The sequence below is a fragment of the Theropithecus gelada genome, chromosome 4, assembly GCF_003255815.1.
Source record: "Theropithecus gelada isolate Dixy chromosome 4, Tgel_1.0, whole genome shotgun sequence".
In the NCBI taxonomy this organism is placed as follows: domain Eukaryota; kingdom Metazoa; phylum Chordata; class Mammalia; order Primates; family Cercopithecidae; genus Theropithecus; species Theropithecus gelada.
In genome coordinates, this window is record NC_037671.1 from 3,248,024 (window position 1) to 3,275,497 (window position 27,474).

At 40.5% G+C, this 27,474-nt stretch overlaps 1 protein-coding gene across 2 annotated transcripts in view; it reads right to left on the bottom strand.

The window, feature by feature from the left end:
* The window catches only part of EXOC2 (exocyst complex component 2), a 203,884-nt gene that overhangs the window by 24,968 nt on the left and 151,442 nt on the right, over positions 1 to 27,474 (bottom strand). For both annotated transcript variants that reach the window (XM_025383676.1, XM_025383677.1), the window contains one exon: positions 17,243 to 17,384. In XM_025383676.1, coding sequence (XP_025239461.1) covers positions 17,243 to 17,384 — 142 coding nt within the window. The remainder of the gene's footprint in view (positions 1 to 17,242; positions 17,385 to 27,474) is intronic.

Consider the following 27,474-nt stretch of genomic DNA (forward strand, 5'->3'; position numbering starts at 1 on the left):
ACTTGGAAACTCTCCCTCACGGGTCAGTGTTTGTCAGAAGGGCAAGGTGCACAAACACACATCGTCTTCTTCCTCAGGGTGAAGCCACTGTCCTTTTGTCAGCAGGGGAGGGCCACCAGATCGTAGTCCTTGACCCCTTCTCAGCAGTGTTCACAGCACCTGGGACCGAGGAAGGCCCACAGTACTTTGCAAACTCGTTTCCAGTTGGTCCATGAACAACATGGGTTTGAACTGTGTGGGCCCACCCATATGTGGGTTTTCTCATGCCTCTGCTGCCCCTGACACAGCAAAACCAACCCGATCCTCCTCTTCCTCCTCTTCCTCCTCTTCCTCCTCTTCCTCCTCAGCCTACTCAAGGTGAAGGCGACGAGGATGAAAACCTTTATGATGATCCACTTCCACTTCATGAGTAGCAAATGTATTTTCCTTTCTTGTGATTTTCTTAGTAGTATTTTCTTTTCTCTAGCTTACCTTAAGAATACAGAATACACTATATACATAAAATATGTAACAGACTGTTGATGCTATTAGTAAGTTGTCTGGGCAACAGCAGGCTACTCCTAGTTACATTTTGGGGGTGTCAAAAGTTAAACAAAGATTTTAGACTGTATGGGAGGTTGGCACCCCAACCATCTGTTGTACAAGGGTCTATTGTATTTACAGATATTAAGATACACAAAACGACACCGTATTGTTAGCCCTATGCTCTGACCCATGCCCTGTACATATGTTTCTGGGTAAGAGTGATAAAGTTAGAATTGGAGATGAAAAGTTGGGCCTAGCTCTCTTACTTGAGCAAGTTACACAGCCTTTCCTGATTCTCCAAATTTTAAAAATTTGCCACATGGGGAAAACGGTATCGAACCCCAACACGGTTGGTGTGAAGATAAAATACAAGAATGTTATGTGAAAACAGTAAGTAAACTGTAAAATATCTTCATTTGAAAATGGACCAAATGAAATACCTGAATCAATCCATCAGGTTTGCAATATGAACCAAAGCAAAATGTCATCTGGCATTTTATTTTCAACAATGGATGTTTAAACCCCACAAAATAGGCCAGCTCCACGACTCTGTGTGTCCAGCTCCCGTTTTCAGGTATTTCCAGCAGAGCGGCTGGGAAAACAGCTGCTGCTGTCTTTTGGTGGGTATAGACACTCCCTCTCCTGGGTACAGGCTGGAATGGAGCTGGGTCACTGCGTGTGTGTTATCTTCAGCGTGCTCCAGTCCCCGCGGGGAAGAGCCGGGCCACCCAGTGTCCACAGACATGGCGTACCAAGGGCACGGCGCGGTCACCCACGGTTTACATGCCGTGCTGCTGCCCACGGCCCGGTGTCCACAAACATGGCGTACCAAGGGCACGGCGCGGTCACCCACGGTTTACGTGCCGTGCTGCTGCCCACGGCCCGGTGTCCACAAGCAGCACAGCTCCAGTGAAACAAAACGATCTGCCGAACCTGTTTTCCTTACAGCAGAATATGAAAAAGGAACCCACAGCACAAACCAAGGAGGAAAAGGAGAAGGGAAAAAAGTCCAAGCGCACACACCAATTTTTCTTTTCATTAATGCAACCCAACCGTGGAGGACAAGAATTTCGTTTCTTTCATATCCATCATATTTAATGTCCATGAAGGCAGCTTTTGTGATTTCATAAAACCTCTTATTAAATTCCTTCCATACACAAGCTAGATAAAAGTGATGTGCATTCTGTGTAGAATTCTCCAAGTCCTTATTACTGTAATCAGAGACTGTCACACCATTTGCAACCAGAAAGGACAGCAATTTCAAAAAAAGAAAAATGGGGTTTCAGATATATTGTATTTATGAATTTACTCTGGTTGTCACTCAAACATTTTGATTATCACTATGTGATATTATGAGAAAATGGAAGTAAATTGATCCAAAAAGAATCTAAGTCCCCATTAAATATCCTCTGCAATAGAAAGATTTTAATAACATTGTCTTTAATTTGCTCCCATAGGCATAAACTGCTTTGTTGATGTTTCTTGCTCCACACACTTAAAAATCTAGCCGCAAACTGAGCTTTTTACGCTAACTGTACTATTTTTAGACTCTTTATACAATGTAGAGTTTAAGCACATTGATGAGCTTGCTGAAAAATGATGTATTTTTGAAAAGTGTTAGGAGGCAGAGGCAGAGGCAGAAGTCGCAGTTTTGTCAACCAAATGCTCTCTGACGGCTTAGATAATGTTTCACCTGGACCTCAGTTTCCGACTGTAAAAGAAAGGGGTGTGACAGGTCTTCTCAGCCTCTTTCAGGCTGATAAGACTGTGGTCTCTTAGGAAATGTTCAAGTAGATTTCAATAAACACTCAAAATTTTTCCACCTTGAAGGTGCAGAATAACTAGTAACTATTTATTACTACTACGCTGCCCTGTGAGTATTTTGGGGTTCGTTTTTGCTGCTTACTCAGAGAAGGTGGTTAAGAAAATCGGAGATGATTACCCAACATTTACCAAGTACCTTTTATCTTCAAGGTTCTATCCTGGTTTTGGGAGAAAGTCACAGACATGGCATTTCTGACCTCAGAGCAGAAAACAGGAAACAGAGAGAGTTGCTCTGTGGTTTAACTTTCTTAACAAATTCTATCGGGTAAATCCATGTGCTGCTCCCACCTTCCCATGCCCTGAGCACGTGGTTTGGAGCCTCTGGTGTGCATGTGAGGCTTTCTTGGAGCTGCAGGGTGAGGGCTGTGAAGACACAGCTGCTCCAGGGCTCCAGGGAGGCCAAGGGGGTCGCACCTGGGGCAGACTCTATGAGAGAAGCCCAAGGGACGCAGAGGCCAGGGGAGGAGCACACACCACAGGCAGGTGTGTGGGGGAGAAGCCCAAAGGACAGAGAACCAGCAGGTGCCCTGGGTCAGGCCTGTGATGTCCCAGGAGGAGGGGAGGAGGGTGGACCTGGAGGGAGGAGGGAGCCAGGGAGGCAGGGCCCTCTGAGGGCAGACAAGTTCTCAGCGAAGTTCCAGAAGCCAGGGACCAGATCAGTGCATGTAAACAGCTTAAAAGAAAACGTTAGGTACTGGTGGCTTCACTCTGAACGAACAGTTCTTAAAACTGCTTTCAGTTCTAGCCATAATAAAGGCATTCAAATTATGTTGCTCTTGATGAAACTATAAAGATTTTGGCTTTTATAGAATATCATGCCAGAAACAAATTTATAACGTTATTATGGTATAACAGCAGGAACACTTGGAAGGCACATTTTTCAGCTGAGCTCTAAGAATTACTTTTCCCTTGCCCCAGGTTGGCAATTAAGAACTATAACTCACTCACACCCCACTGCACCTCACCCTACCCCAGAAACAAAGAAAAAACAAAGAGGCAAACAAAACCAGGAAGGTAGGTTAGGAAACGTGGGCATTGAAGGTAAATGAAAATATATGAAAAAAAATTCAAGTCTTAACATCTTTCTGTCCTGTCCACACAGTCTTCTGTCCTCCCTGTCTGTCCCCTGGTCTTCCTGTCATCGCTGTTGCTCTCTTTACAGGCCTTAGAATGTCAGCACCACAGCAGGAGGCAAGCTTACCCTGGGACCGATGCCCTGATGTCCTGAGCACAGGCAGCAGGTTCAGGGCTGAATGCAGCCCGTGTGGCTCCAGGGTGCCAGGGTGCCAGGGTGCCAGGGCACATCGCGGTCCTGGGAGGGAGCAAGGAGCCAGAATGACTGTAACTATACGATTTCCAACAACAAAGGAGAGATACACACAGCTGGTGGGTGTCTGCAGGGAGCACAGCGTGGCTCCCGGGGGTTTCCTTTAGGAAACTTGCCTGTCCTTAGGTTCACCACTGTGATTTAATCCCTCAGATTCTGTTAACTAGTGACTAAACCACCAAGGCATATGGTGACTTAGTTTGTTAGGAAGTCCAACTATAACATTTGGAAATCATCTGAGCCTCAGCTGTCTACTGTGATGCATGTTATAAATAACTGGGAAAGCACAACATTTTTCACAGTTTTCCAGTTCAAAGGAATAATTTGGAACCGTCTATAACCCTCCACTAGTCCAGTGCACTCCACCCATCCAAATACTGAGACAATCCTGAAAGTGTTTCATTAAATCTCACCTTACTGCAGCGTGCAAAGACATTAAAGTTAATCAAGTGGTTTTGTTCCAGCAGGCCATCTTTGTTCCTAATGCGAGGAGAATACACATTTCTAACTGTGAACTAAGGCTCTGGTCCTGGGGCGGCACTGGAGTGGAGGGAAGACAGCTGCTAGGTTACGCGTATATGAAGACCATCCAAACGGCAGCGCTCACTGTCGGCTTTCAATGTTCCCGCGCACAGAGCTAGCTTGTCTAGTTCCATCACTGGACCCCTAGCCCCAGCCCAACAGAGCCGTGGGGCACAGCTGGCTGAGCTCTGTCATCATGTGTGCAGACACCAGAGGCTTCCCTGGCTCTGCAGGGCAGGCCTGAAGCCAAGGGATCAAAACGAAGGCAGGTTTTCCAACGCCCCAATTGTTTAAGAAAAGCAACAAATTCAGGGCTAACATTCACACCAAATGTAGCCAAGACCAGGAGGAAATAATAGCTGGGATGGGGGAAGAGGATGCCAAGACAGTCGCATCTATGCAAGTATCTGTCACTAGCTGTTTACCACAGGACGCACAGTTGTGAAGTGTGTAAATGAGTTTTGGAAAGAGTCCCTCTATAATGAGACAAACAAAACCAGGTCAAGTGAGAAAAATCCCTAACGCTTTCTACAGCACCTTAGAAGAAGTCTAAATTCTCAGAGTTCCTAGTACAGATACAGAATATGACAGAATATCGCGCGCCTTCCCCAGTGCCTCACTGATGGAGAGACCACGGTTGGTCGAGGGTAGGGAGGCAGCTTTTCTCGCCTGCCTGGCAGGAGCGGGTCCAGCTGGCAATGACTTCTGAATGGAGGTGATGGTGCTGCTGGACTACGAGAAGCACCAGGTACCGTGACTGTTGCTGCTACAGCCCATCCAGCTGTAGAACTGGCTTTGGGGTGAGACTGAACGAGATCTATGGGGTTAGAAAAAGCCAGGGGGTAGGAGTGGACAGAGACACAGTGTGGAAAGAAATAAAAGAGAGGAAGATGTTCATACTTCATATTCCGTCAATTCCTCCCAACAGCCGATTCTACTGAGGCAAGAAAACCACCATGAGCGTGGAACATGGCACCCCACGGCAAGGCTGTACTGTCAGGACCCAGGGCCCACTTGAAGAGACTCCCCGAAAGGGGGCACAACTAAATTAAAAAAAAAAAACACCTACTACAATGAATTGAAGCTTATCAAATTTTGTTTACATCATGACTTCATAAAGGTAATCAAAAAATAAAAAATACCTTAGTAATGACCTTTGAGAAATACTAGGAAACCAACTCATTCTGAAAACTGCTAACTAATCAGGCATCTATCCTGCCCCTCCTGTGTACTTCAGAGCTTAATGAAAAAAATTTATTTAGTGTTCCAGCTAACAATTATTATTTTCAATTTCTAATAAGAAATAGATTATGAAAACAATTACCAGTGGTGCTATAACCATTAGATGAAAAGTTTATGGTGAACTTTTAAAGGTATACCAAGCCAATAACACTTGAACTCAATTTTCAATCTTATCATCAAAAACAGAGAAAACCAAACACAAGGCATCTCCTGATGGAAGTAAACAACACAAAACCAAACCTCAAACTGACAGCTTCCTTATTAACCACAAATTTACAGGAAACACAAGGGACAGAGGAACAGGTTAAATGACACCATGAGGAAGCTCTCTGAAAAATCTAGAATGTGAGAAAATCCACAGAACAAAGAACCCAATTTATTCCGCTAAAGATGGGTGGGTAACAGGCTGAGCACCAACAGTGACTTGAGAGAGGTTTATTTTTCTTAATTAAGAGACATATCAACCAAAAGTAATGTGTAGACCTTGACTGAATCCTGATATGAACAAACTGTCTAAAAAGCTTCTATGAGAATTTGAACACTGACTAAATATCTGATAAAATTAAGGAATTACTGTTAACTTTTTCCAGATGTAATAATGGTATTATGATTATGTTTCTTTAAAAAAAAAATCAGTCCTTATCTTATGTGTGTATGGATGAAATGATCTAATATCTGGGATTTATTTCAAAAAAACAGATCTCAGAGGTAGTGGGGAGCCCAGGGGCACAGCAAACAAGATCGGCCCTGGGATGATTGCTGCTGAAGTTGGCCAACAGGTCAACTGGATTTGTCAGACTGTTCTGTTTGGATATATGTCTGAAAATTTCCATAACTGAAAGTTTTTAAATGACTTGGACTGTTTATTTGTACAATAGTATGTTAGTTCACCCTGATGCCAAACAGCACAGTTTATAGCTATCAATTTAATACATAATAAATACTTTAGCAGATAAGACATGCAATGAAGAAAATATGTAGGCCATGGGTCATCTTGAAGTTAATAAATTTCACATTTAAGACCATTTGAGCCAAAATCTAGCTTTATTGGAAAATGCTTGGCAGACCAAGAAACTATAACCAAATGTCTAAAGCATTGTACAAATGGTTTTATAGCACTGACTCTAATATATCAAACAGCTTATAAATGAGAAGAAAATGTCTGAAAACAAGGAAGTTTAATGAAACTGTGTTTTTTTTTTTAAAAAAAGATGACTGATGAAAATTATACTCCTTTAGAAAATGTAAAATCGCTTTTTGCTTTAAATAGATTAAATACAAGACTATTAACATCTACCTCTAAGCTTTTTAAATGTAATTAAGAGTAGTCCTAGGAACTGACAGTTTTCCATCAGAGTTCAGTAAAGAAAAAAAGATTATTGACTTAGGCTTCTTCTTCAGAGATGAAGTCCACTCAGTTGGTATCCATTTCGATCAAAGCAGAAGTCGGAAAGTGCCAAAGTACTCAATGACAAGGACACAGGAACCCTGTGAGGGATGGGTGGGTGACAGGGAAACCGCCACCCACTGGGCACCAACACCCACAGTCCACGCTCGGAGATGAAAACAGATTCTAAAGTGTCCCAACGAACAGCACTAGGAATATGATGCTCATGACGGCACCCTTAAAATTCTGTGGGGCTCAAAGAGTCTTTAGAATAAAGAAGAAAGGTAGAACTACATTTAGGAGATCTTCAGTGTTACAGGTATTTTATAATATTTGAATTCTTTTTTTTTTTTGAGACATGGTCTCAGTCTGTCACCCAGGCTGGTGTGCAGTGATGGGATCTTGGCTCACCATGCCTTCATCTCCCAGGCTCACGTGATCCTCCCACCTCAGCCTCCTGAATAGCTGGGACCACAGGTATGTGCCACCATGCCCAGCTAATTTCTGTGGTTTTTTGTCGGGATGGGGTCTATGTTGCCCAGGCTGGTCTCTAACTCCTGGGGTGAAGTGATCCACCTACCTCAGCCTCCCAAAGTGCTGGGATTACAGATATGAGCTACCATGCCTGGCCTCGAATTCTCTGTAAATGGGCGGGAGGGGGTCCACGTTATTTGTGGTTATTTATCCTAATTAATAATTAATAAACCAAAGTTCTCTTTTTGACGTTTATTGAATAAAAAATAGTTGACTCAATTTGACTTTCTGTTGAAAATAACTATTAATTTACCAAGGGTAAATTTGGTATTTTATTGATGTTATTTTCACCTATCATTATGGCTTGAGTAAGCCTTACCAAGGTATTAACCAATCAACTAATAACTGAATAAATCTATTACTGGATGCTTACTCCAAGCCAGGTGCCTTGCTAGTCACAGATACAGAGAGGAGACACCAGCAGGAGGGTTCACATCCAGACAGGTGGACCAGAGAACAGTGTGTGGGGAGTGCTGAGCTGGGCTGGGCTCAGGTGAAGTGATGGTGCAGCAAGTGTCTCCCGGCCTCAGGCAGGTCTGAGGGGATGAAAGGAAGGTCACGTGAAGGCAGCAGTGTGCTCGAGGGCATCTGGGAGAGGGAATGCTGGGTCTTTGAGGACTAGCAATGGCCCAGTATGGACTGAGTGTAGACGACCAGGAACGGCTCGTATGAAGAGATGAGGCTTCAGAGCTAAGCAGGTCAGCACATGACCAGTACTAAAACTGTTTTCCTCCAAAGGCTAGGGACCATTACATGACTGTGAGGAAAGAAGAAACCTGAACAAAAATGAATTTTGAAAGAATATTTCAGCAGGATTTGAGGGTGTGAGACTGGAGAGGAAGACATCAGATAGGGAAAAAAAAAAATCTGTTCTGATAGGTAACATCTGAAAATCTACATCTGACAGGTAAGATAAAGAAACCTGACAGGTAAGAGATGGAATGGAGCTATCCAGAAAGTGATATTTAGAGCCTCTGCTGGCCAAGGGGGTGTGTCCAAGTGCTACCAGTTTGGTGTCTTTCAAATGGAGAACACTCAGGGCACACTCCTGAGATGAGTACCCTGGCTCCACGGACGCTGAAGAACACGAGTGCTTACCAACTTGGTCAAGTGAGAACACAGTGCTTCCCTCCTACACAGCACTGTCGGCTTCTCTATTTATGCTTCAAACCTGGAAGTCAGAAACTGCCATGTGAACAGCTTGGAAGACTTGGAGACTGCCTTGTATAGAACAGACGTGGTAATATTTGCTGACTTTATGAATGAAAAACAAATGTCCTTTCTATCTGTACATGAAGTATTTCATAGACACTGAGTATACATATTAGGAGATTAATTTCACTTTATTCTACTCTTGCTGTTCCAAACATGTATATTTTCATATCTGTGAATTCAGGTTAGACTAAGTTTAAACAGGGCAATGAATGTATGGTTTATTTTGGCAGGTGACAAAGTATAATTAGGTCTTTAAAAAAAATTGTTTTCTGAGACAGGGTCTCTCCCTGTTGCCCAGGCTAGAGTGCGGTGGTGCAGTCATAGCTCGCTGTAACACTGAAACCCGGGCTTCAAATGACCTTATTGGTGATATCACTAACTCACATGATTAAAATGCACCTTTCTAAATTCCTTTTAAAAATGTTCAATGGGGAATGGAAAACTACCTCTATTTTGTGCTGAACTGATAATGCGAATACAATGTTATTATTTGAAGGTGATGTCTGCGGTAGTATGAAGGTGTGGGTGGGGTGCAGAGCTGAACTAAGACATTACAATTTAAGTTTATCTAAATGCTTCAACCAAAACTGAAAAAAGCAGCAAAGGGAGGAGAACTTGAAGTTTAATTACGTTAAACAGAGGGCGTAGCTCTGCTTATGGATTTATTTTTTTATTGATAGAAAAGCAAGAGCAATATATGTTTAGTGGAAAGAAAAATGTCTTAGAATCCTTGTTTGGTCATTCCTTAGGACATTTATTACGGGGAAGAACCACCAGACTCGGCAATGACTGTAATTACGCAGAGGTGTCATCTTGTGAAGAAGTCAGCGTGGCTCCTGCCTCTGGTCGTCCCATGACTACCAAATACCATGGCACACCTTCATCTACGGAACAAACCTGCACGCTCTGCACATGTGTCCCAGAACTTAAAGGAAAAGGAAATAAAATAAAACAAAAATTTCAAACATTAAAAAAAAGAAATAAACCCTACTTGGTCATAATGAATTAGTGTTCCACCGTATGGACAATAGTGCTTTGATCTGCTAAAAATAATTGTTAGAATTTTTTGTTCCAATGTTCACGAGGAACACTAGTCCGTAATTTTCTTTCGTTGTAATGTTCTTGTCATATTTTTGATTTGGGGTTTTGTAGGTTTCATAAAATGAGATTGAATATGCTTCCTATTATATTTTCTGATAAAGTCTGTAGAAAATCGGTATTGTTTATTCCTTAAATGTTACATAGAACTTATCAGTAAAACCATCTGGACTTGGAATTTTCTACAAAGAAAGGTCTTTGATTGTGAATTCAACGTAATAAATACAGACATTTTTCTACATTCAATCATCTTTTAAAAAATGAAAAATCAAAACCCAGAAAGTTTGTCTTTTCTATTTTTCCCACATATCAACCATTTCTGATACTTTTTTCTCCTTCCTTTAGATTCAAGTTTCCATCTAGTGTGTTTCTCCGGCTGCACCCCTCTGTGCCTTCTGCAGAAGTGCCGGGCACCTGCCGCAGCAGTCGTGGACAGCCCTCAGATCTGGCTGCTGCAAGCTCCCCTCCTGTAGGGGTTCAAGCGCCCCCTCCAGTCTGTCCGCTTTTGATGGCTCTCCAGTGCTTCTCACAGCTGGTTTCTATATTCTGTGTAGAGTTCAATTTTTAACTGTGGAAGGGTTAGTCTGATAAGTTCTTCCTCTATTACTGAAACCAAAATTCCTCTGAAGGTTGTACTTTTTATTCTGTGGCAGTTCTGATTAAGAAAACATGCTGCATTTTGTCATTAATTTTAGGATAGTTCAATCACGGGCTTACATAAAGGCATTGTAGAACTTTTTAAGTGTAAGATAGTGCTACTACTAAGCTAACTTTATTAGGTTTTTCTTCATAAATTTAGCCAAAGTGGAATGTATTCCATTTTCAAATGTCTAACATAATGTTGAACATCGTTCAATGAGTGTTCTTGCAATGACTAAAGGCTTTCCTCTAGACTGACATGAAGACATGATGGTTATAAGTCAGCAACTGGGATTCCTGAAAATATCAGGAAGAACTGTCAAATGACTTGCTGAAACCTAAATTCAGCACGTACGCCATTTTTCTGTCACACCAAGTGTGTGTCCAAGAAGAAAACGAGTGAGTATTGTATGTGCCTGTTCTCTGTGGCATGCTGTCTCCATGAAGTTTTTCATTTCTTTAAAATATAGAAATTTCTTTTTTAAAAATAAAAATACATCTATTCCTCCCCAATATTTTTAAAAACAAAATTTTAAAGTAGAAAATTAAAGTTTTCTAGCATGCTCCTTCCTACCCCCTTTCAAGATATGTTTATGCATGTCAAATTGTACATATGAAATTGACACACTGTCTTTTTCAATAAAAACGAGGAAAGAATGAATGCATGTTTCCTTAACCAACATTTTCTACCAATATATGGACAGTCCCCCCATTATCCGTCTCATCCATTATAAAGAAAGCATAGTATTTGTTTAGATATATAATACATTATTTAGCCAATTCATTATTAATGGGCATTCAGGTAGTTTTTCAGATTCTGCATATATTAAAAAAATGCTTCAATAAATATCACTGCACATAATTCTTTACTTACTTCTGTAAAACTTTCCTTAAGATAAATTCTTAGAAACAAAACTTCTAAGTAAATTCTATACATATATATGTGTGCATACACACACACACACACGTGTATGTGTACAGCTGGGCCAATTTACACTGCTAGAAAGATGATGGAATAGTTTGTTTCTTTGTACCTTTGCCAAAAAGCAGGTATTATCAAGCTTTACAATATTTGTCAATCCAGAGGGTTTTAACAAAATGATACCCTAACGGTATTTTAAATTACATTCTTTGAGAATTGATTAATTTTATCCTATTTTTATATTTTATTGGCTGTATTAGTTTTTTTGTGAATTTCATGAACTTGCGTCTATTCTACCAGCATATCTACCTTTTTCTTTGTGGATTTCTAATAGAGGCTGTTTGCTGTCTAGCAACACAGCACAATGCCTAAAATTAAGGGCTGCCTGGATTTGAACTTGGAACCCCTACCCCACCACTTCCTAGCTACATGACCTTGAGCAAGTCACTTAAGCTCTTTGTGCTCAATGACTTCATCTATAAAATGAGAAAAAAAATACTGCTTACTCCTTGAAGTGTCGTTATACAGATTAAATCAGGTGATTTACGCAAAGCCCTCTGCCATGTACAAGGTATAAGGGCGATCAATGCTGACTACGTCACTAAACATGTACATAGTAACGTGTGTGTATAAACGCATGTGTAAGGCATATATGCATGTATAAATTCACATATACATGTAACATACAACTTATTTTATAGGGACCCCAAAACATTTTAATGATCCATTTTCTCAGAGAGCTACATTAAACTTTGAGGTCTGTCTGTAGTTTCCGCATTTTCTGAAAATCAAACAAAAATTACAATTTCTCCTTATCTCCATTCTTGTAGCATTTTTCTTATTCTCTAGAAATTCTACACTGGACCTGAGCTTTGAATGATTTAAGTTACAGGATGCAAGAGATAACCTGATTGCACAATGTCTCTCGTAAAATTCAGTGAAAACATCTGCAAGACACATTCCAAAAGGCAGAGATCTTAAAATTCAACAAACATGGACTTGAGAAGAGCTGTGCTTCCGCCTCTGTCTCCATAATTAGATTTACATTTTCTTTCTCTTCAATTTGCTGGAATGTGCTGCTTGGCATACTGCTCGGACAACACACAAGCCTCGCTCGCTGACGGAACTAACTGTGCGCCCCAAGCCTGTGCTCTGGCGCATCTGAGGGGTGGGAGGTCACTCTACTCTAGGTTATACGCATCATACATGCAAGCAACCAACTCCGCTGTTAGTTTTAGAATGGTCCTAGACATACTCATGTCACAAATTATGTAAAGTTTTCCCCTTCCCAATTTCAATTACTATAATTAATATAAGAGCACTTGAATTAAAAATCAGTTCACTATTTACCTATAGAAAATGATTAAGTTTAAATTCACTTAGTAAACACCTTTAAATAATATATATTAATTTAAATTTTTATGACTATTTGACAGAAAAAACAGTTAAAACCAGTATTTAAGAGAAACTTAAAGAAATACTTTTTTCTTATTTAATGTTTCAAAGACACATGAACTTCAATGTGTATTTGTAAATAAAGACCAACAGTATTCTTAATTTATTTAACATTTATAAAATTCAAATACTAAGAACTCTTAATAATTGTGGATAACAGAACAATTAAAATCTTAACAGCAGTTCTGTGACTCAGAACTAACCAGAATAATCTTTACTGACATATACACAAATAAAGAGGTGACACCAATTTAAATATCCAACGGTAAGATTTTAAAAAACATAGCTATGGCTTTAACGGTATCTCTTCTTGAATCATGAAATTAATCAACTGGATTTTTTTTTTAATCACTACATACAGTATCGGAACTAAATTTATTGGTAACTACAGCAATAAGTAATCAGTTACCCATATGATTTGCAAAATTCAGTTTCTGAAGAAGAAAACTCTGAAGATAATACTAAAGTTGTTAATTGAAATTATTTTGGAAGATTAATAGTCAAACTATTTTGGTTGTTCACTTTACACCAGGTCTCAACTTAAGTCAGCTTTAAACAAACTAAAAATCACTATATGACTATGCAAGGCTGAGGTTCAGTTAGTAATCATGAAGTCAAAACTACACAAAGAACAGAACTAAATAGAGCTTATAAAAGTGAAACGAGCACCGACAACTTCTACGTGTTTTTGGCATCTGAGAAAGAGTCAACAAATTGCTGACAGTATGGTGTTATGTGTCATTTGCTTATGAAAGTTTATCTTAAGAAAAAAACAAAACCAAAAAACGAAGTTATGTTTAAAAAAAAAAAAAGCCTCACCACTCAATGTCACACAGCCAGAAGAATCTTAATTTTGTTTTGAAGATTATCTGAGGTTACAGACTCTTATTAAGATCAATCTCAGGATTACATTTAGGCTCTGATCCTAATTCACAACAGAGGCTTGCACTAGTTCAATGTTATGGCTTGAAAACATGAAGGTCATAGAGAAAGGACTCTGGGTACCTTAAATAAATCCAGTGAGGACTTGGAAATTCACTGGATGCAGCAGAAACCGGATCCCCGGGAGTCTGGCACTGCCTGCCGCTGACCGCCCCCCGCGCCCTGGTTAGTGCTCGCTGAAGTGCCACAGGATACACAGCCACGTGACGATGGCCAGCAGCCCCTGCACTGAAGTACTGTGACCTAACGCCGCCCTTCAGGGAACGGGCCTTCAGAGATGTCTATTTTCCCAAGACACCTTGGGGCGGGTGGATGGGAAAGGCCTGCCCTCCACCTGCAGACAACTTCGACGGCCCCGGCCGGTGTTCGGCAGACGCTAAAAAGCAGCAGGTCCGAGACAGGGCTGGCCAAGAAAAGTCTTCCTCTGCATCGGGGCAAATAAATCCTCTTTCTCAGTAACATTCCAAGATTTCAGTGACGACAGAGGAGAACCACTTTGTTGAGACTGAGACTGGCGGCCTGCTCTCCATTTTTATAGTAATCACTGGAGCGCAGGAAACTCAGAGTGGCTGTGCCATCGTTTTTTCTCTATTCTCAGAGAAATACCACAAATGATTTAATATTCTCAAAGAAATACCACAAATGATTTAATATTCTCAAAGAAATACCACAAATGATTTAATATTCTCAAAGAAATACCACAAATGATTTAATAGCCTTGAACACAACCAAATAAGAGAAGAATGATTTCAGAGTGAACAGTTAATGTCCTTACATGCGAATCACAGGAAAAGATATGAACTTTAACAAAATTCATTTAAACCATTACCCAACAATAGTTCGGTAATAGTTTAAATAATTAGACAGATAGAACTGCTGATGTGTTAGATGTGTAAACAGTTAATGTACTTACACGCTAATCATAGGGGAAGATATGAACTTTAACAAATTCATCTGAACTATTACCGAACAATGTATTACTTTTTGCACGGTGATGCACATTGTTCAGTAAGAGTTTGAAGAGTTGAACAGATGGAACTGATGATGTGTTAGATGTGCCTGACGGTTGCATTTTAATTGAAATGCACTTGCTGAAATTTAGAAAGTGCACACAACTACCATATGAGAATTCACAAAGGACAAGAAAATGAGTACTCTAACTCATTTTAATTCGGCAAATATGAATGTCCACTGTGGACTGTTTATTAAAAAGTGAATCAGAAGAACAGTGGAAACTAGCACACCGTATGACGCACTTTCCTACCGAAAAAAATTTTGAGAAAAATCAGGCAAAAGCATACGGCAAACACTTGGAAGAGAAGGAGCAGCACATTTAGAAAGATGGTAGATTATTACAGAAAACTGCCAGTCTTCATTCACTCCACAAACACACACGCAGCATCAGCTGAGTGCCAGAAACTGCACTGTGCTAAAATCTCTGAGAGCAAGAGACCCAAACGATGGCCTGTGCTGAGGGGCTGAGGCTGTCCAGCAAGGAGGGAAATAACGACAACACATGTCCTGTGGGCACAGGGAGTTGTAGGAACTGCTCTGGGAGCACCATGGATAGAGGTAGAGGCCAACACGACCTGGAGACATGCAGGGGATGGGCTGGGTGAGCTTCCAGAGGACACAGGGCCTGGAAGGGCAGGAGAGGTTAGGAGAGGGGGCAGAGGTGAGAGGGACTAGGCACAGGGTTCACAGTGCATGAAGCACCCAGCCTGCCGGCTGCCTGGGGGAGCCCGTGGAGAGGGAGGTAACTCTGAGCAAGCACAGGGAGTACTGCTGGCCCTCTGCATCTGTGGCCTCTGCATTTGTGGCCTCCCCAATGGTGGCTTCTGCATCTGTGGAGCCAACCAACCATGAATAGAAAATATTCCCAGGGAAAAACCGGTGGTTGCATCTGTACTGAACATGTACGAACTTTTTTCCTTGTCATCATTCCCTAAACAATACAGTATAACAATGATTCACAACGCACTGGCATTGCATTAGGTGTTAGAAGCAATCTAGAAATGATTTAAAGCATACAGGAAGATGCGCGTAGGTTACATGCAAATATGACACCATTTCACACCAGGAACTTGAGCTTCCGTGGAATCTGGTAGCTGTGGGGACGCCACCTTGTCGAGAAGTCTGGGGTTAGCTTCCGGGAGAATGAGCCTCCCTGAAGGATTTTCAGCAGGGGATTGAAAGGGTTCAATTTATATTTTAGAAGGATGAGCTTTTCAAAAAGGCAGAGGTTGAGTCCAGCTGGAGAGGGGCTGTGGGGCGGAGCACTGGGGCAGTGGGCAGGCTGCCAGGGCAGAGGTTGGCACAGCACAGCTTCCCAGGTTTTACTATTATGAGAAGATACTGTAAGCATTTTAAGTAAGATACTGATAGAATCTGCCTTAGACTTTAAAAGGATGTACTTTGAGGGTATGAACTGAATGTGGTTTGGGCACAGAAAAGTGTGTGTACGGAAAAGCACAGGAGGAATAAAGGCTTGCATGACTGCCATGACTGTGAGCTCAGCAAATTCAGTAACTGTGGTCACATTAAGTAACTGTGGCTAATTTAATGATCCCGGTTTTTAGACTTTTGGCATCACTATATGTGAACACTATACAATAAAAACCAAAGGTGTTTAAACAGTAAACAATTTTTCATCGTTTAGTGTAAGCACTATACAATACAAACAAAAGGAGGTTAAAGTGATGAGTTAAAACAATGAAGTTACCAAACCTGTTAGCAACTCACTGGTGCATCTGCATCTGTGCATCCACGAAGAACCCGTGTCCGATACCAGCATGACCCCTTCTACACAAACCACTCCTGTACAAAAGTGCCAACCCGTGTCCGATACCCGTGTGACCCCTTCTACATAAACCACTCATCTACAAAAGTGCCAACCCGTGTCCGACACCAGCATGACCCCTTCTACATAAACCACTTCTCTACAAAAGTGCCAACAGGCAGCTTGGTTTTAGGTTTTCCGCATTTTTCATACAAAGAAACAACTACTTGATCGATCAGAAGTTTGATTCGGAAAGCAACAGTTATTTTAAAAATATATATTTTAAGTGATTCAAGTGACTTTCATTTGAGATACAAAGATGATACTTGAACAGTGTCATTCATCCTTCTGGGCTCCGTTCCCTTTGACAAATTCCTATAATAATCTTACTCCTACACACTTTTCTCCTATCCTTCGCCTTTACAGCATCACTAATCAAGTCTTACATAGAAGTGACCAGATTTCTTCAATGTTTTTTTGATGAGGTACACAAGGTCATTGCATGAAACTGTCACTCACAACCACTCTATTGTATCTATGTGAAAGACCGTAGGAAGCAGGAATGCATGACTGAAACGATCAATGTTATGCAGTATAATAAATTATTCTCTAGAATTTCAGAACAGCTTTAAGCCACTGAGTAATAATACAAAGTGTCCTAATTTCCAAACTATCCAAGAAATGGGTTTAAGTGAACAAAAAGTTAAAATCAAATTAATCTCTCACTCTCAGTAGATATGAGAAAAATGAGAATAAAATGAAAAGAATTCAAGCAGGTATCAACTGATAAAAGCATATCCACATATTACGCAAGAAACTTTGTTTACTTACCTGTTGGAGGTAGGCAGTCTTTCCAATCAAAATATCCCGCATAAATTCCAGGTTCTAAGGAGCCAACGATGGGATCTGCTTTCAACTCGATGTAATTTTCAAAGAGTCTTTGATCTAGTTCTTTCAGTGAGGCCATGCTAACCTAGAAACACGTAATGACGAGTATGAGTTGCCTATTTGAGGGTGATGGAAAAAGTAAAATAATGTTAACAATAAATACTTCAGACTATAATAAAAGCACTTATCAATCTTCCTACAAAAAATCGTGAATTTATTTTACATATTTTCAGTAACAAAGATCTCTTTTAGCATAGCTATTTTGCAAAAGAAAAAATAATCTCCATAGATGGACTATAGGTCATTGTATTAGTCTGTTTTCACACTGCTAGAAAGAACTGCCCGAGACGAGGTAATTTATAAAGGAAAGACGTTTAACTGACTCAATGATGTTATGCATGGCCGGGCCGGGGAGCCCTTAGGAAACTCACAGTCCTGGTGAAAGGCAAAGTGGAAGCAAGGCACCTTCATCCCAAGAGGAAGGAGAAGGGCCCAGCGGAAGGGGAAGAGCCCCTTATAAAACCGTGAGATCCCGCTAGAACTTACTATCACGAGAACAGCACGCGGGAAACTGCCACTATGATTCAATTACCTCCAGCTGGTCTCTCCCGTGACACGTGGGGATTATGGAGATTACAGATCAAGATGAGATTTGGGTAGGACAGAAAGCCTAACCCTATCAGTCATTTTTGAAAATACTAACCTCTCATTTCTGTAAGCAGAGCAAGAGGCATTATAGATACTAAATTGTAATAGCCAGTAAACTACAATTAAAAAGGAACCATTTAAAATTACGCTACGTTTCTTCATATTAACTAATTTATTTGAAAAGCGTTACCAATAGAAAATAATCCTGCTCTGACACTCTAGCAACCCCAGTGCAGCTCCCCTGGCTTCTCCCTCCAGTTACAGCTCTGCCTGTGTGGCCTGCAGGTCAGGCCTTAGATTCTAAGGCAACTCCACAGAGAGGCCAGACACAGGGCTCGCTGTCATGGGAAAAAAGAAACAGGAAGGACCCCATTAGAAAGTCCTGTCCTTGGCACGGTTCAGCTGCATGCGCTGTGGGCTCCTGATGGGATTGGGAGCAGAAGACGGTAAGGAGGCTGGCATCGGCCCTATATGAGTGTGCCTGGTCTCACCAGCAGCCAGGAGGCCAGGAGTGGAAGACACGGGAGGCAGAGATCCAAGCATGGAGGATTGGGAAGTCTGGGGTGTGGAGAGTGTGTGGGCCCAGGTCACTCTGCAGGGGGCTGGTGGCTGTTCTGCTTCTGCAGCACTAGCCTAAGAGGGACAGGCTTCTCTCCAATGCCAGGCCTGAGCTGCAACAAACTGACAATGAAAAATAAACACACATCTAAGGGAGTCAGCTGCTATGCACAGGAACACCCATCGAGCAGTGAAATTCAGCGGCAGAAGAGACAAGCAACAACTTGAACAGAAAAAATAAAGAAAACCCTTATGGAGATTAAAGTATAATACAAAACAAGATTTCTAGAGGTGAAACATATGACTTCCAAAGGTAGCAAATGAGTAGATTAACAGAAGGAACTACTGGTCACTGTTGAGACTGATCTGAAGTACAAGAACTACTTCAAAGCATAGAATAAAAATGTAAAGAGATGAAAATTATGAAGAACAAGACTAGAAGATAAATTCAGGAGTTCTAACATGCAAAAAATAGAAATTTAAGTAAAGAAATATAAGCAGCTAGAGAAAAGGTATTAATTAAACAAGCAATAGGAGAAAATTTAACTGGATCTAAAGAAAGACCCAAGTTTGCAACTTGAGTAGGCTTGCAGAGTGCCAGGCTAGACTGGTAAGACAGCCCACACATCTAGGCTGTTAAAGTTTCTAGTTTCTAATACATTTATTCTAAATAGAGAGAGAGAGAGAGAGAGAGAGTGTGAGAGACTGACTTTCAAACTTCTAGATCAAAAGAATAATTTACTTATAAAGAAGAAAGAACTGGTCTGACATAAGATTTCTCACATGCAATACTTGGAGCTGAAATCACTGGATTAAAATCTACAGGAACGAAAGAACAGAACCCAAGAATCCTGTTAGCCAGCGTGTCATTCTCTTAACAGAGTCCAAGAAAGATATTTTTGGATACGCAAAGGTTCAACGAGTATTTCACCCATGTAATGAGCAAGGGCTCCAACCTAAAATCAAATAAATCCGAACGCAGAAGACGAACTACTGAGGAAACAGTGACCAGCAGTAACTCTGCCCTTCTTCATCTCTCTCTCTCTAGCGTCTGTAAACACAAACCGAAATCGACGATTAGACGCTCCCCATGCATGTGAAATACAAGTGCTAAGTAAGATTTCTTCAAAGGGAGGAGGCATCCAAAAGGGAAAGACTAGTAACACCCAGCGAAGGGACACCATATCGAAATCTGTGAGAGGGAACCCGTGGCTAGACATTTATAGCTGAAAACGTCTTCAAAGAAAGGTTTAAAAGGAGAAAAACCTAAACCACTGCTCTAATTTTCTGCCCCAAGTATCTAAAAAAAGAGAAAATTAAACCCAAAGAAAATAGAAGGAAAAGATAAAGAACAGAAATAAATTTTTTTAAAAGGCAAATATTAAAGAAAACTACCAATGCTAAAAATAGGTTCTTTGAAGACAAAAATCAAAATGATTAGCCAGGCATGGTGGTGCACATCTGTGGCCCCAGCTACCTGGGGAGAGGATCACTCTAGCCCAGGGGATTGAGGCTGCAGTGTGTTATGATTGAACTACTGCACTCCAGTCTGGGTAACACAGAAAGACCCTGCCTCTTAAATAATTTGAAAATTTTTAAAAATTAAAAAGGAATAATAACAAAAATGATAAGCTCCTGGGCAAGACTGAAGAAGAAATAAAGACAAAAACTCATATGTCGCCAAGAACAGAAATGAAAAAAAAAATTCCTATAGATCCTGAAGACATTAAAAGGATAGTAAAAGGACATTATAGTTTTATACCATCAAGTATTGACAACAGAAAGGAAACTGCTAATCTCCTGAAAAACACAACCTTCAAAAACTGGCACAACTAGTCCTATATTTATTAAACTAATTGAATCCATCATAGGCAAGAGCTTGACAGTGAAAACCTCCAGGTCCAGGTGGTTTCACTGGAGATGCTACCAAGGCTGTAAGGAAGAAGTTACAGCACACACAAACATTTTCATAGAATAGAGGCTGAAAGCATTTCCTATTTTGTTTAAAGAAGCCAGTATAACCCTAATATCCAAACTGAGCAAGATATTATGAGAAAAAAATTCACACCAATAGCCTTCATGAACAAAGACATAAAAATCCAAACAAACTATTTGCGAATAAAATAAATAAATTTTAAAAATATATCACGCAGAAGCCGTATTTTTTCAACAGATGAAGAAAAAGCACTTGAGAAAACTTTCATGATAAAAATTCTCAGTAAACTAAGACCAGAAAGAAAATCCGCTGTGTAAACGGCATCTGCAAAACGGTACAAATAGAGAATGCCTTCTCCAGCAGATCAGGAATAATGCAAGGTTGTCCCCTTTCACCACTTATTTCAAGATTATACCCGAGGTCCTAGTCCATGAAATCTGGCAAGAAATAATACCAAAAAAAGAAGAAGCAAAACTGTCTTTATTAACAGAAGACATGATCATGTATTTAGAAATTATAAGCAGGTTGACAAACTAATGGAATAAGCAAATTTACTGAAGTAGCAGAGTCAATAACAAAAATCAATTATATTTCTATATAATAGACACACAAGAATTATAATACAATACCATAAAAAAAATACCTAGGAATAAACTTAACAAAAGACATGGAAAATCTCTACTGAAAACTATGAAACATTGCTGAAAGAAATTACAGATGGCCTAAACAAATAAATAGGATGATCAATATTGGTAATTTTCTCCAAATTCGATGAACTCCTAAAAGGCCTTTTCTTGGTAAAAATTCACAGGCTAAAATTTATATATAAATGGAAAGGACCCAAAATAGCCCAAACAATTTAAAAAGAACAAAGTTGGAAGACTCACACTACATGATAGCAACACTGACTATAAACCTGTAATAAATAACACAATGCAATATTGGCATAAGGATGGACATTGTAGACCTAAACATAAAAGTTAACGTTACAAAACTTCTGGGAAAAAATATTCAGGGCATTGAAGCAGGTAAAGATTCTGACAACATATGAAAGGCATTAAACATTTTAAAAGCTTGATACAGTGGATCTCATCAAAATTAAACAGTTCTGCTCAAAAGATATTATAAAAACAAAACAGCAAGCCATGAACTGAAAAAATATGTACGTGTGACAGAGGACTTATATAGAACCTTCTAAAAATCGTCAGTAGAAAGATGACTGATCCAATTTACAAAATGAGCTGGGGCTAAACAAGCACTTCAAGAAAGAAGCTGCCTGAATGTGAGTGTCTGAATATACCAGAGAAGGTGCTTGGCATCAGTATCAGGGAAAGCCAATTAAAACCACAATGAGACTGGCTAAAATAAACAAGACTGGTAGTATTAAGTGTTGGCTAGGATGCAGTTTACAACCGAGTTTATCACCGATGGAGTGTACACTCTGGAAAACGACTCGGAGTTCCTAACTGGCTTGTGCCACTACCAGCAATTGCACTTCAAGGTATATATCCAAGATCAGTGAGTACAAACGCCCACAAAGAGACTGACAAGAATATTCGCCGTAACTTTATCCATAAAGGCCTAAAACTGGAGACAACCCAATGTCCATCACCATGAGAATGATTAAACAAAATCTGGTTATCCAAACTCAGCAATAAAAGAAAATGAATCACTGGTACACACAACTTGGATGAATCTCAGAAAATTAATTTGGCGCAAAAGAAGCCAGATACAAAAGACTACAGACTTCATGGAACTCCACGTAAACTTCTGGGACAGGCAAAATGATTCTCTGCCGGTGGCAGTTGGAACGCTGTTGAGAACGGAGCCTATTGAAACAGGGCACAAGGGAAGGCTTTGTATTTTCATCTGGTGGTGGATGCTGGAACGCGTGCATATGCTGGACCGCGTGATGCTTAAGCATCAATCAGTAAGCTTAAGATTTGTACCTTTTACTGCAGGTAAATACCTCATTTTTTAAAAAGAGAAGGGAAAAGACAAGTTGAAAATAAATGGATGTGCAAATAGTTAATATGCAGATGCTACAAAAAGAGAGTAGAATGGCGTATTACTGTGTGATAAGGCAGGACCAATGTCAGGAGTACATAGCTCATAACTTTTGTTGTGAGGATTTAAACAGATATTCAGGAAACTTGCATAGCACACTGAAAGTGAATACACAATAAATGCTAGCAGCTATTTCTATTATCTCAACGGCTTCATTTTCACTAATGCCCTGTTCACACTGGCTGCTGAACATAGATGTTGACTGGGTCTGCTTGATTCCTGCTCAAAAAGCAAGGGTGAGCTCCATCTACCATTAATCACTACCTGAGAGTGGGGAAGAAAGATTAAATTTAAAAACATCCTGACACTAAGGAAATCAGTCTAATAGGAAAGGAAGAAAAGAAAGCATTTATAAACCAATATGTTTAAGGAATGCAGTGGTTAAACAGAGAAGCGTGCTTACGGGTCACTGGTGGGTGAGAAAGGGCAGAGCGGAGGTGCCTGAGAGTACAGTGGCCTTTTAGGGCAGGTGTCTCTAACAAAAACAGGGTGCCTTCTTTAAAAATGGTAACAATTTAATTGTGTAGAGACAGTCCCAACTTATGATAGTTCAACTCATGATTGTCCCACTTTACCATGGTGTGAAAGCAATATGCATTCAGTATGCTCCCTGGCTTATGATGTGCTACATCAGGTTAAACCCCCTGTAAGTAGAAAATATCTGGTCGGGCACGGTGGCTCACGCCTGTAATCCTAGCACATTGGGAGGCCAAGGCGGGTGGATCACGAGGTCAGGAGTTCAAGACCAGCCTGGCCAAGATAGTGAAACCGTGTCTCTATTAAAAATACAAAAATCAGCCAGGTGTGGTGACGGGTGCCTGTAATCCCAGCTACTAAGGAGGTTGAGGCAGGGAACTGCTTGAACCCGGGACGCGGAGGCTGCAGTGAGCCAAGATCTTACCACTGCACTCTAGCCTGGGTGACACAGTGAGACTCTGCCTCAAAAAAAAAAAAAAGAAAAGAAAGAAAGTATCGTAAGTAGAAAATGCACTTACAATATTTTCAACTTTGGAAGGGTTTATCTGGAGGTAGCCTCATCATCGTAAGTTCAGGAATCTCTATATTTGGAAATAGACTGACTCGCTGAATTCGTACTTATGAGCACTGAGGAGGGTCTTTTGAAGCATTAAAAACTGTTGGGAATAACCTTCAGAGGTAAGGCACATGCTGGAGGCAGACTGTGGGTGTAGCAGTCGATACTCCCAGGTAAGCCACTGTCCTGCCTTTCTTAGCAGCAATCACGTACATTCAACAACATTTTCCCCTCACGCACCAGGCGCTGACTCCGCCCAGGGCTCCCAATGGACAGTCCTGGAGAAGAGACGCCTGAGTCAATGTCATATTTCTCTAATTTCTTTTTTTTTTTTTTTTTTTTTGAGACAGAGTCTCGCTTAGTCGCCCAGGCTGGAGTGCAATGGCCGGATCCCAGCTCACTGCAAGCTCCGCCTCCCGGGTTCCCGCCATTCTCCTGCCTCAGCCTCCCGAGTAGCTGGGACTACAGGCGCCGCCACCTCGCCCGGCTAATTTTTTTTTTTTGCATTTTTAGTAGAGACGGGGTTTCACCGTGTTAGCCAGGATGGTCTCGATCTCCTGACCTCGTGATCCGCCCGCCTCGGCCTCCCAAAGTGCTGGGATTACAGGCGTGAGCCACTGCGCCCGGCCTCTCTAATTTCTTTACTGTTGTCTTCAACACAGGCAAAATGGTTTAAAAGGTAAAATCATTATTTTGATGTATTTTAATGTTTCCAATTTAAAATTTCCAATTTGTGACTTCAAAAATTTTTGGTAATAATGCTTTCTAAAAAGTGTGCTTCCCAGAAAGAAAATAAACAACAAACAATTATTTTCATTCCAAACATGACAGAAAGACTGCCTTTAACTTCGCCATCTGTATAGAAATAAGGTTGTCAAACTATCATCAGAACAGCTATCCAAGTGAATCTGGATAACGAGGTTCAGACAAATTAATTTTTTTTAGCTCTTTTCAAATGGATGGCAGGACAGGTGGCAAACTGACATTCCTTTATATTACTGAACCACAATTTGTCAAATGTGGGCAAAATAAATGCCAAGTAAATAACTAATTAAAAAAAAAAACCTCTTAATTCCTAGGAGAGGTATTAACACAAAAAAGAGAACTAGAGATGAAACAGGATATACTGTCACCTGAAACAGAAGGACAGCCAGGTCTCCGGGGCTTGTCAGTGAGGCTTCCAAGCCTCACTTCTTTCACCCTCCTGCTGTTGCTCTAACCCAGTGTCTTACTAATCTTCAGCGCATCCAAAATGTGAGTGGTGTCTTTTTCTGTGAAATATTTTTTTTTTGAGATGGCGTCTCAGTCCGTCACCCAGCTGGAGTGCAATGGTGCGTTCTCAGCTCACTGCAACCTCTGCTTCCCAGGTTCAAGCGATTCTTTCTTCTGCCTCAGCCTCCCAAGTAGCTAGGATTACACATGTGCACACCATGCCCGGCTAATTTTTTTTATTTTTAGTAAAGATGGGGTTTCACCATGTTGGCCAGGCTCATCTCGAACTCCTGACCTCAGGTGATCCACTCACCTCAGCCTCCCAGAGTGCAGGAATTACACGCAGGAGCCACCGCACCCAGCCATGAATTTTTAATAATCACGTTAGTCACCTCACATCCTGTATGTTCAGCTTCACTTGTTTGCTCCACTATTCTCAGTAGGATAATCTTATACTTGACCATAGCTTGTATTTGATTTTCTATCTACATAGAATTATCAGGGAGACATTGGAAAGAACTTTACTGCTACTACTATCTCCTTCCCTGATTTTTGAAATTATACCATTTCACAGTAAGTTAATAATTTCCCCTTACTTAGTAACAAAAAACAAAGAGTTTCTGGAGAAGAAACACAACTGAAATAACATTTCAATACACAGTAAATTTCAGCCAGATTAGACACAGCTGAAGAAACAAGGAACAAAAAGAGACAGCTGAGGAAATTACCCCAATCAGTTCAGAGAATTAAAGATGAGGAGGAAAAAAAAAAAGAAAAAAATTAAGAGATGTGAGGAACAGAGTGAGAAGGTCTAACATACGTCCAATAGGAGATCTTGAAGGACAGAAAAGTGTGAATAGAGAAGAAAAAATATTTGAAGAGATAATGGCTTAGAAATTTCCAGAATTGATTAAAGACATCAATTAGAGCCAAAGGAACAAAAAGGCCAAAAAACATAATAATACCAAGACACATAACAAAAATACAGAATAGAAGAGGCAAATAAAATATATAAAAAGGAGCCAAGGAAAGACTTTACTATGTTCTTCTCAGTAATCAAGAGATCAAAGTCCAAACCAACCAAACAAAAGGAATGGATATACAAGACTGAACAACACAACCCACTCAAGACTGAACAACATAATCCACAAACCTGATCTAACAGACATCTGTGAATGTGGTATCCAAAACGGAAGGACACGATCTTTTCAACTGAGGCAGAGTTTCAGAAAACTGTCCACATATCAGCTTACAAAGTAAGTCTCAGCAAACCTAAAAACATGATATTCTCTGACCTCAGAACAATTATGTTAAAAATCTCTAACAAAGAGAAAACTAATTCTAACTGCTGCTCTGCTCCCTTAGCTTGGAAATTTAAAATAATACTTCTAGCCAAGATTAAAATAGAATTAAAATTCAAAAATAGAAAACTGAAGAATAACTAAAATACCATTTGTTAAAATATGGGCAACACACCTAAAAAGACACTCAGAGGGAAATTCGCAGCCTTAAGTGTTCATATTAGAAGACAGAAAGGTTTAGAATCAATGAACTATGTAAATAAAACAAGTTTAGAGTCCAAATTACTGCAAGAGAAAGCAAGGATATAATGAGCACTACTAAAGTCAAAAGTTGATTCTCTGAAAAAGACTCTGGCAAGAAAAAAAGAATAAAAATACAAACAAGCAATAGTAAGTACAAAAAAGGGCCACATAGCAGCTGAGGTTGAAGTAATAAAATAAAACTATTATAAAACAATTTTACGCCAACAGATTTGAAAATTTAAGCAAAATGGGCAAAGTCCTAGAAAAAGTTGTAGTCCTAGATGACTACAACTAACAGGAAGCAATAAAAAAGCTGAATGGTTATATAACCATTAAAGAAATTGGACCAGTCATTAACAGTCATCTCATAAAGAAAATGCTGGGCTTAAAGAGTACAACACAAGCTACAGATCAATGTTCCCACAATAGGGCTCCACAGTAAGCTGGCATTGAATGTTTATTCACTGAATAAGTGAATCAACAGACAAACTACATGAAATGTTCAAGGAAAGATGAGCAGGTGAGCAGGCTAAATGATGAGGTGTTGGAGTAGGGGACAAAAAGCCATGAGAGAAAGAGGCAAGGGAGCCAGATGAAAATCCTACACAAACGCCAGCCTACGGAGCTTAGCTCTTCAGGCATAAGGAGCCTGAAACACAAGAGGAGGAAGAACACCAAGAGCAGCTCTGGGTTTTTGAAAGCCCGTCCTGGACACTCTGGATGGTAAGCTGGAGAGGGGAAACATTTAGACAGTAAGCAAAGCACCCGCGAGGAAGGTCCCTACCACACCACGGCTGTCAGATGATGCAGAAGGGCTGAGCCGGGACGGGAACAGCAAATTAGAGAGGTAGAGAGGGATTTGGAAGATGGTTCAGGGGTTGAGTTGAGAAGAAAGACTGGCAAAAACCATCATGAGGAATGACGTCAAGAATAATTCCCAGTAATGGATGAATTGATTTTAAAAATGTGGTACATACACACAAGAGAACACTAGACAGCCTTAAAGGAGGAAATTCTGCCACCTGCAACATGGATGGTGCTGGAGGACCTTATGCTAAGTGAAATAAACCAGGCATGGAAAGACAGATACTGTGATCTCACTTATATGTGGAATCTACAAAAGTCATTATCACAGAAAGAGAGAGTAGAATGGTAGTTACCGGGGCTGAGGGGACAG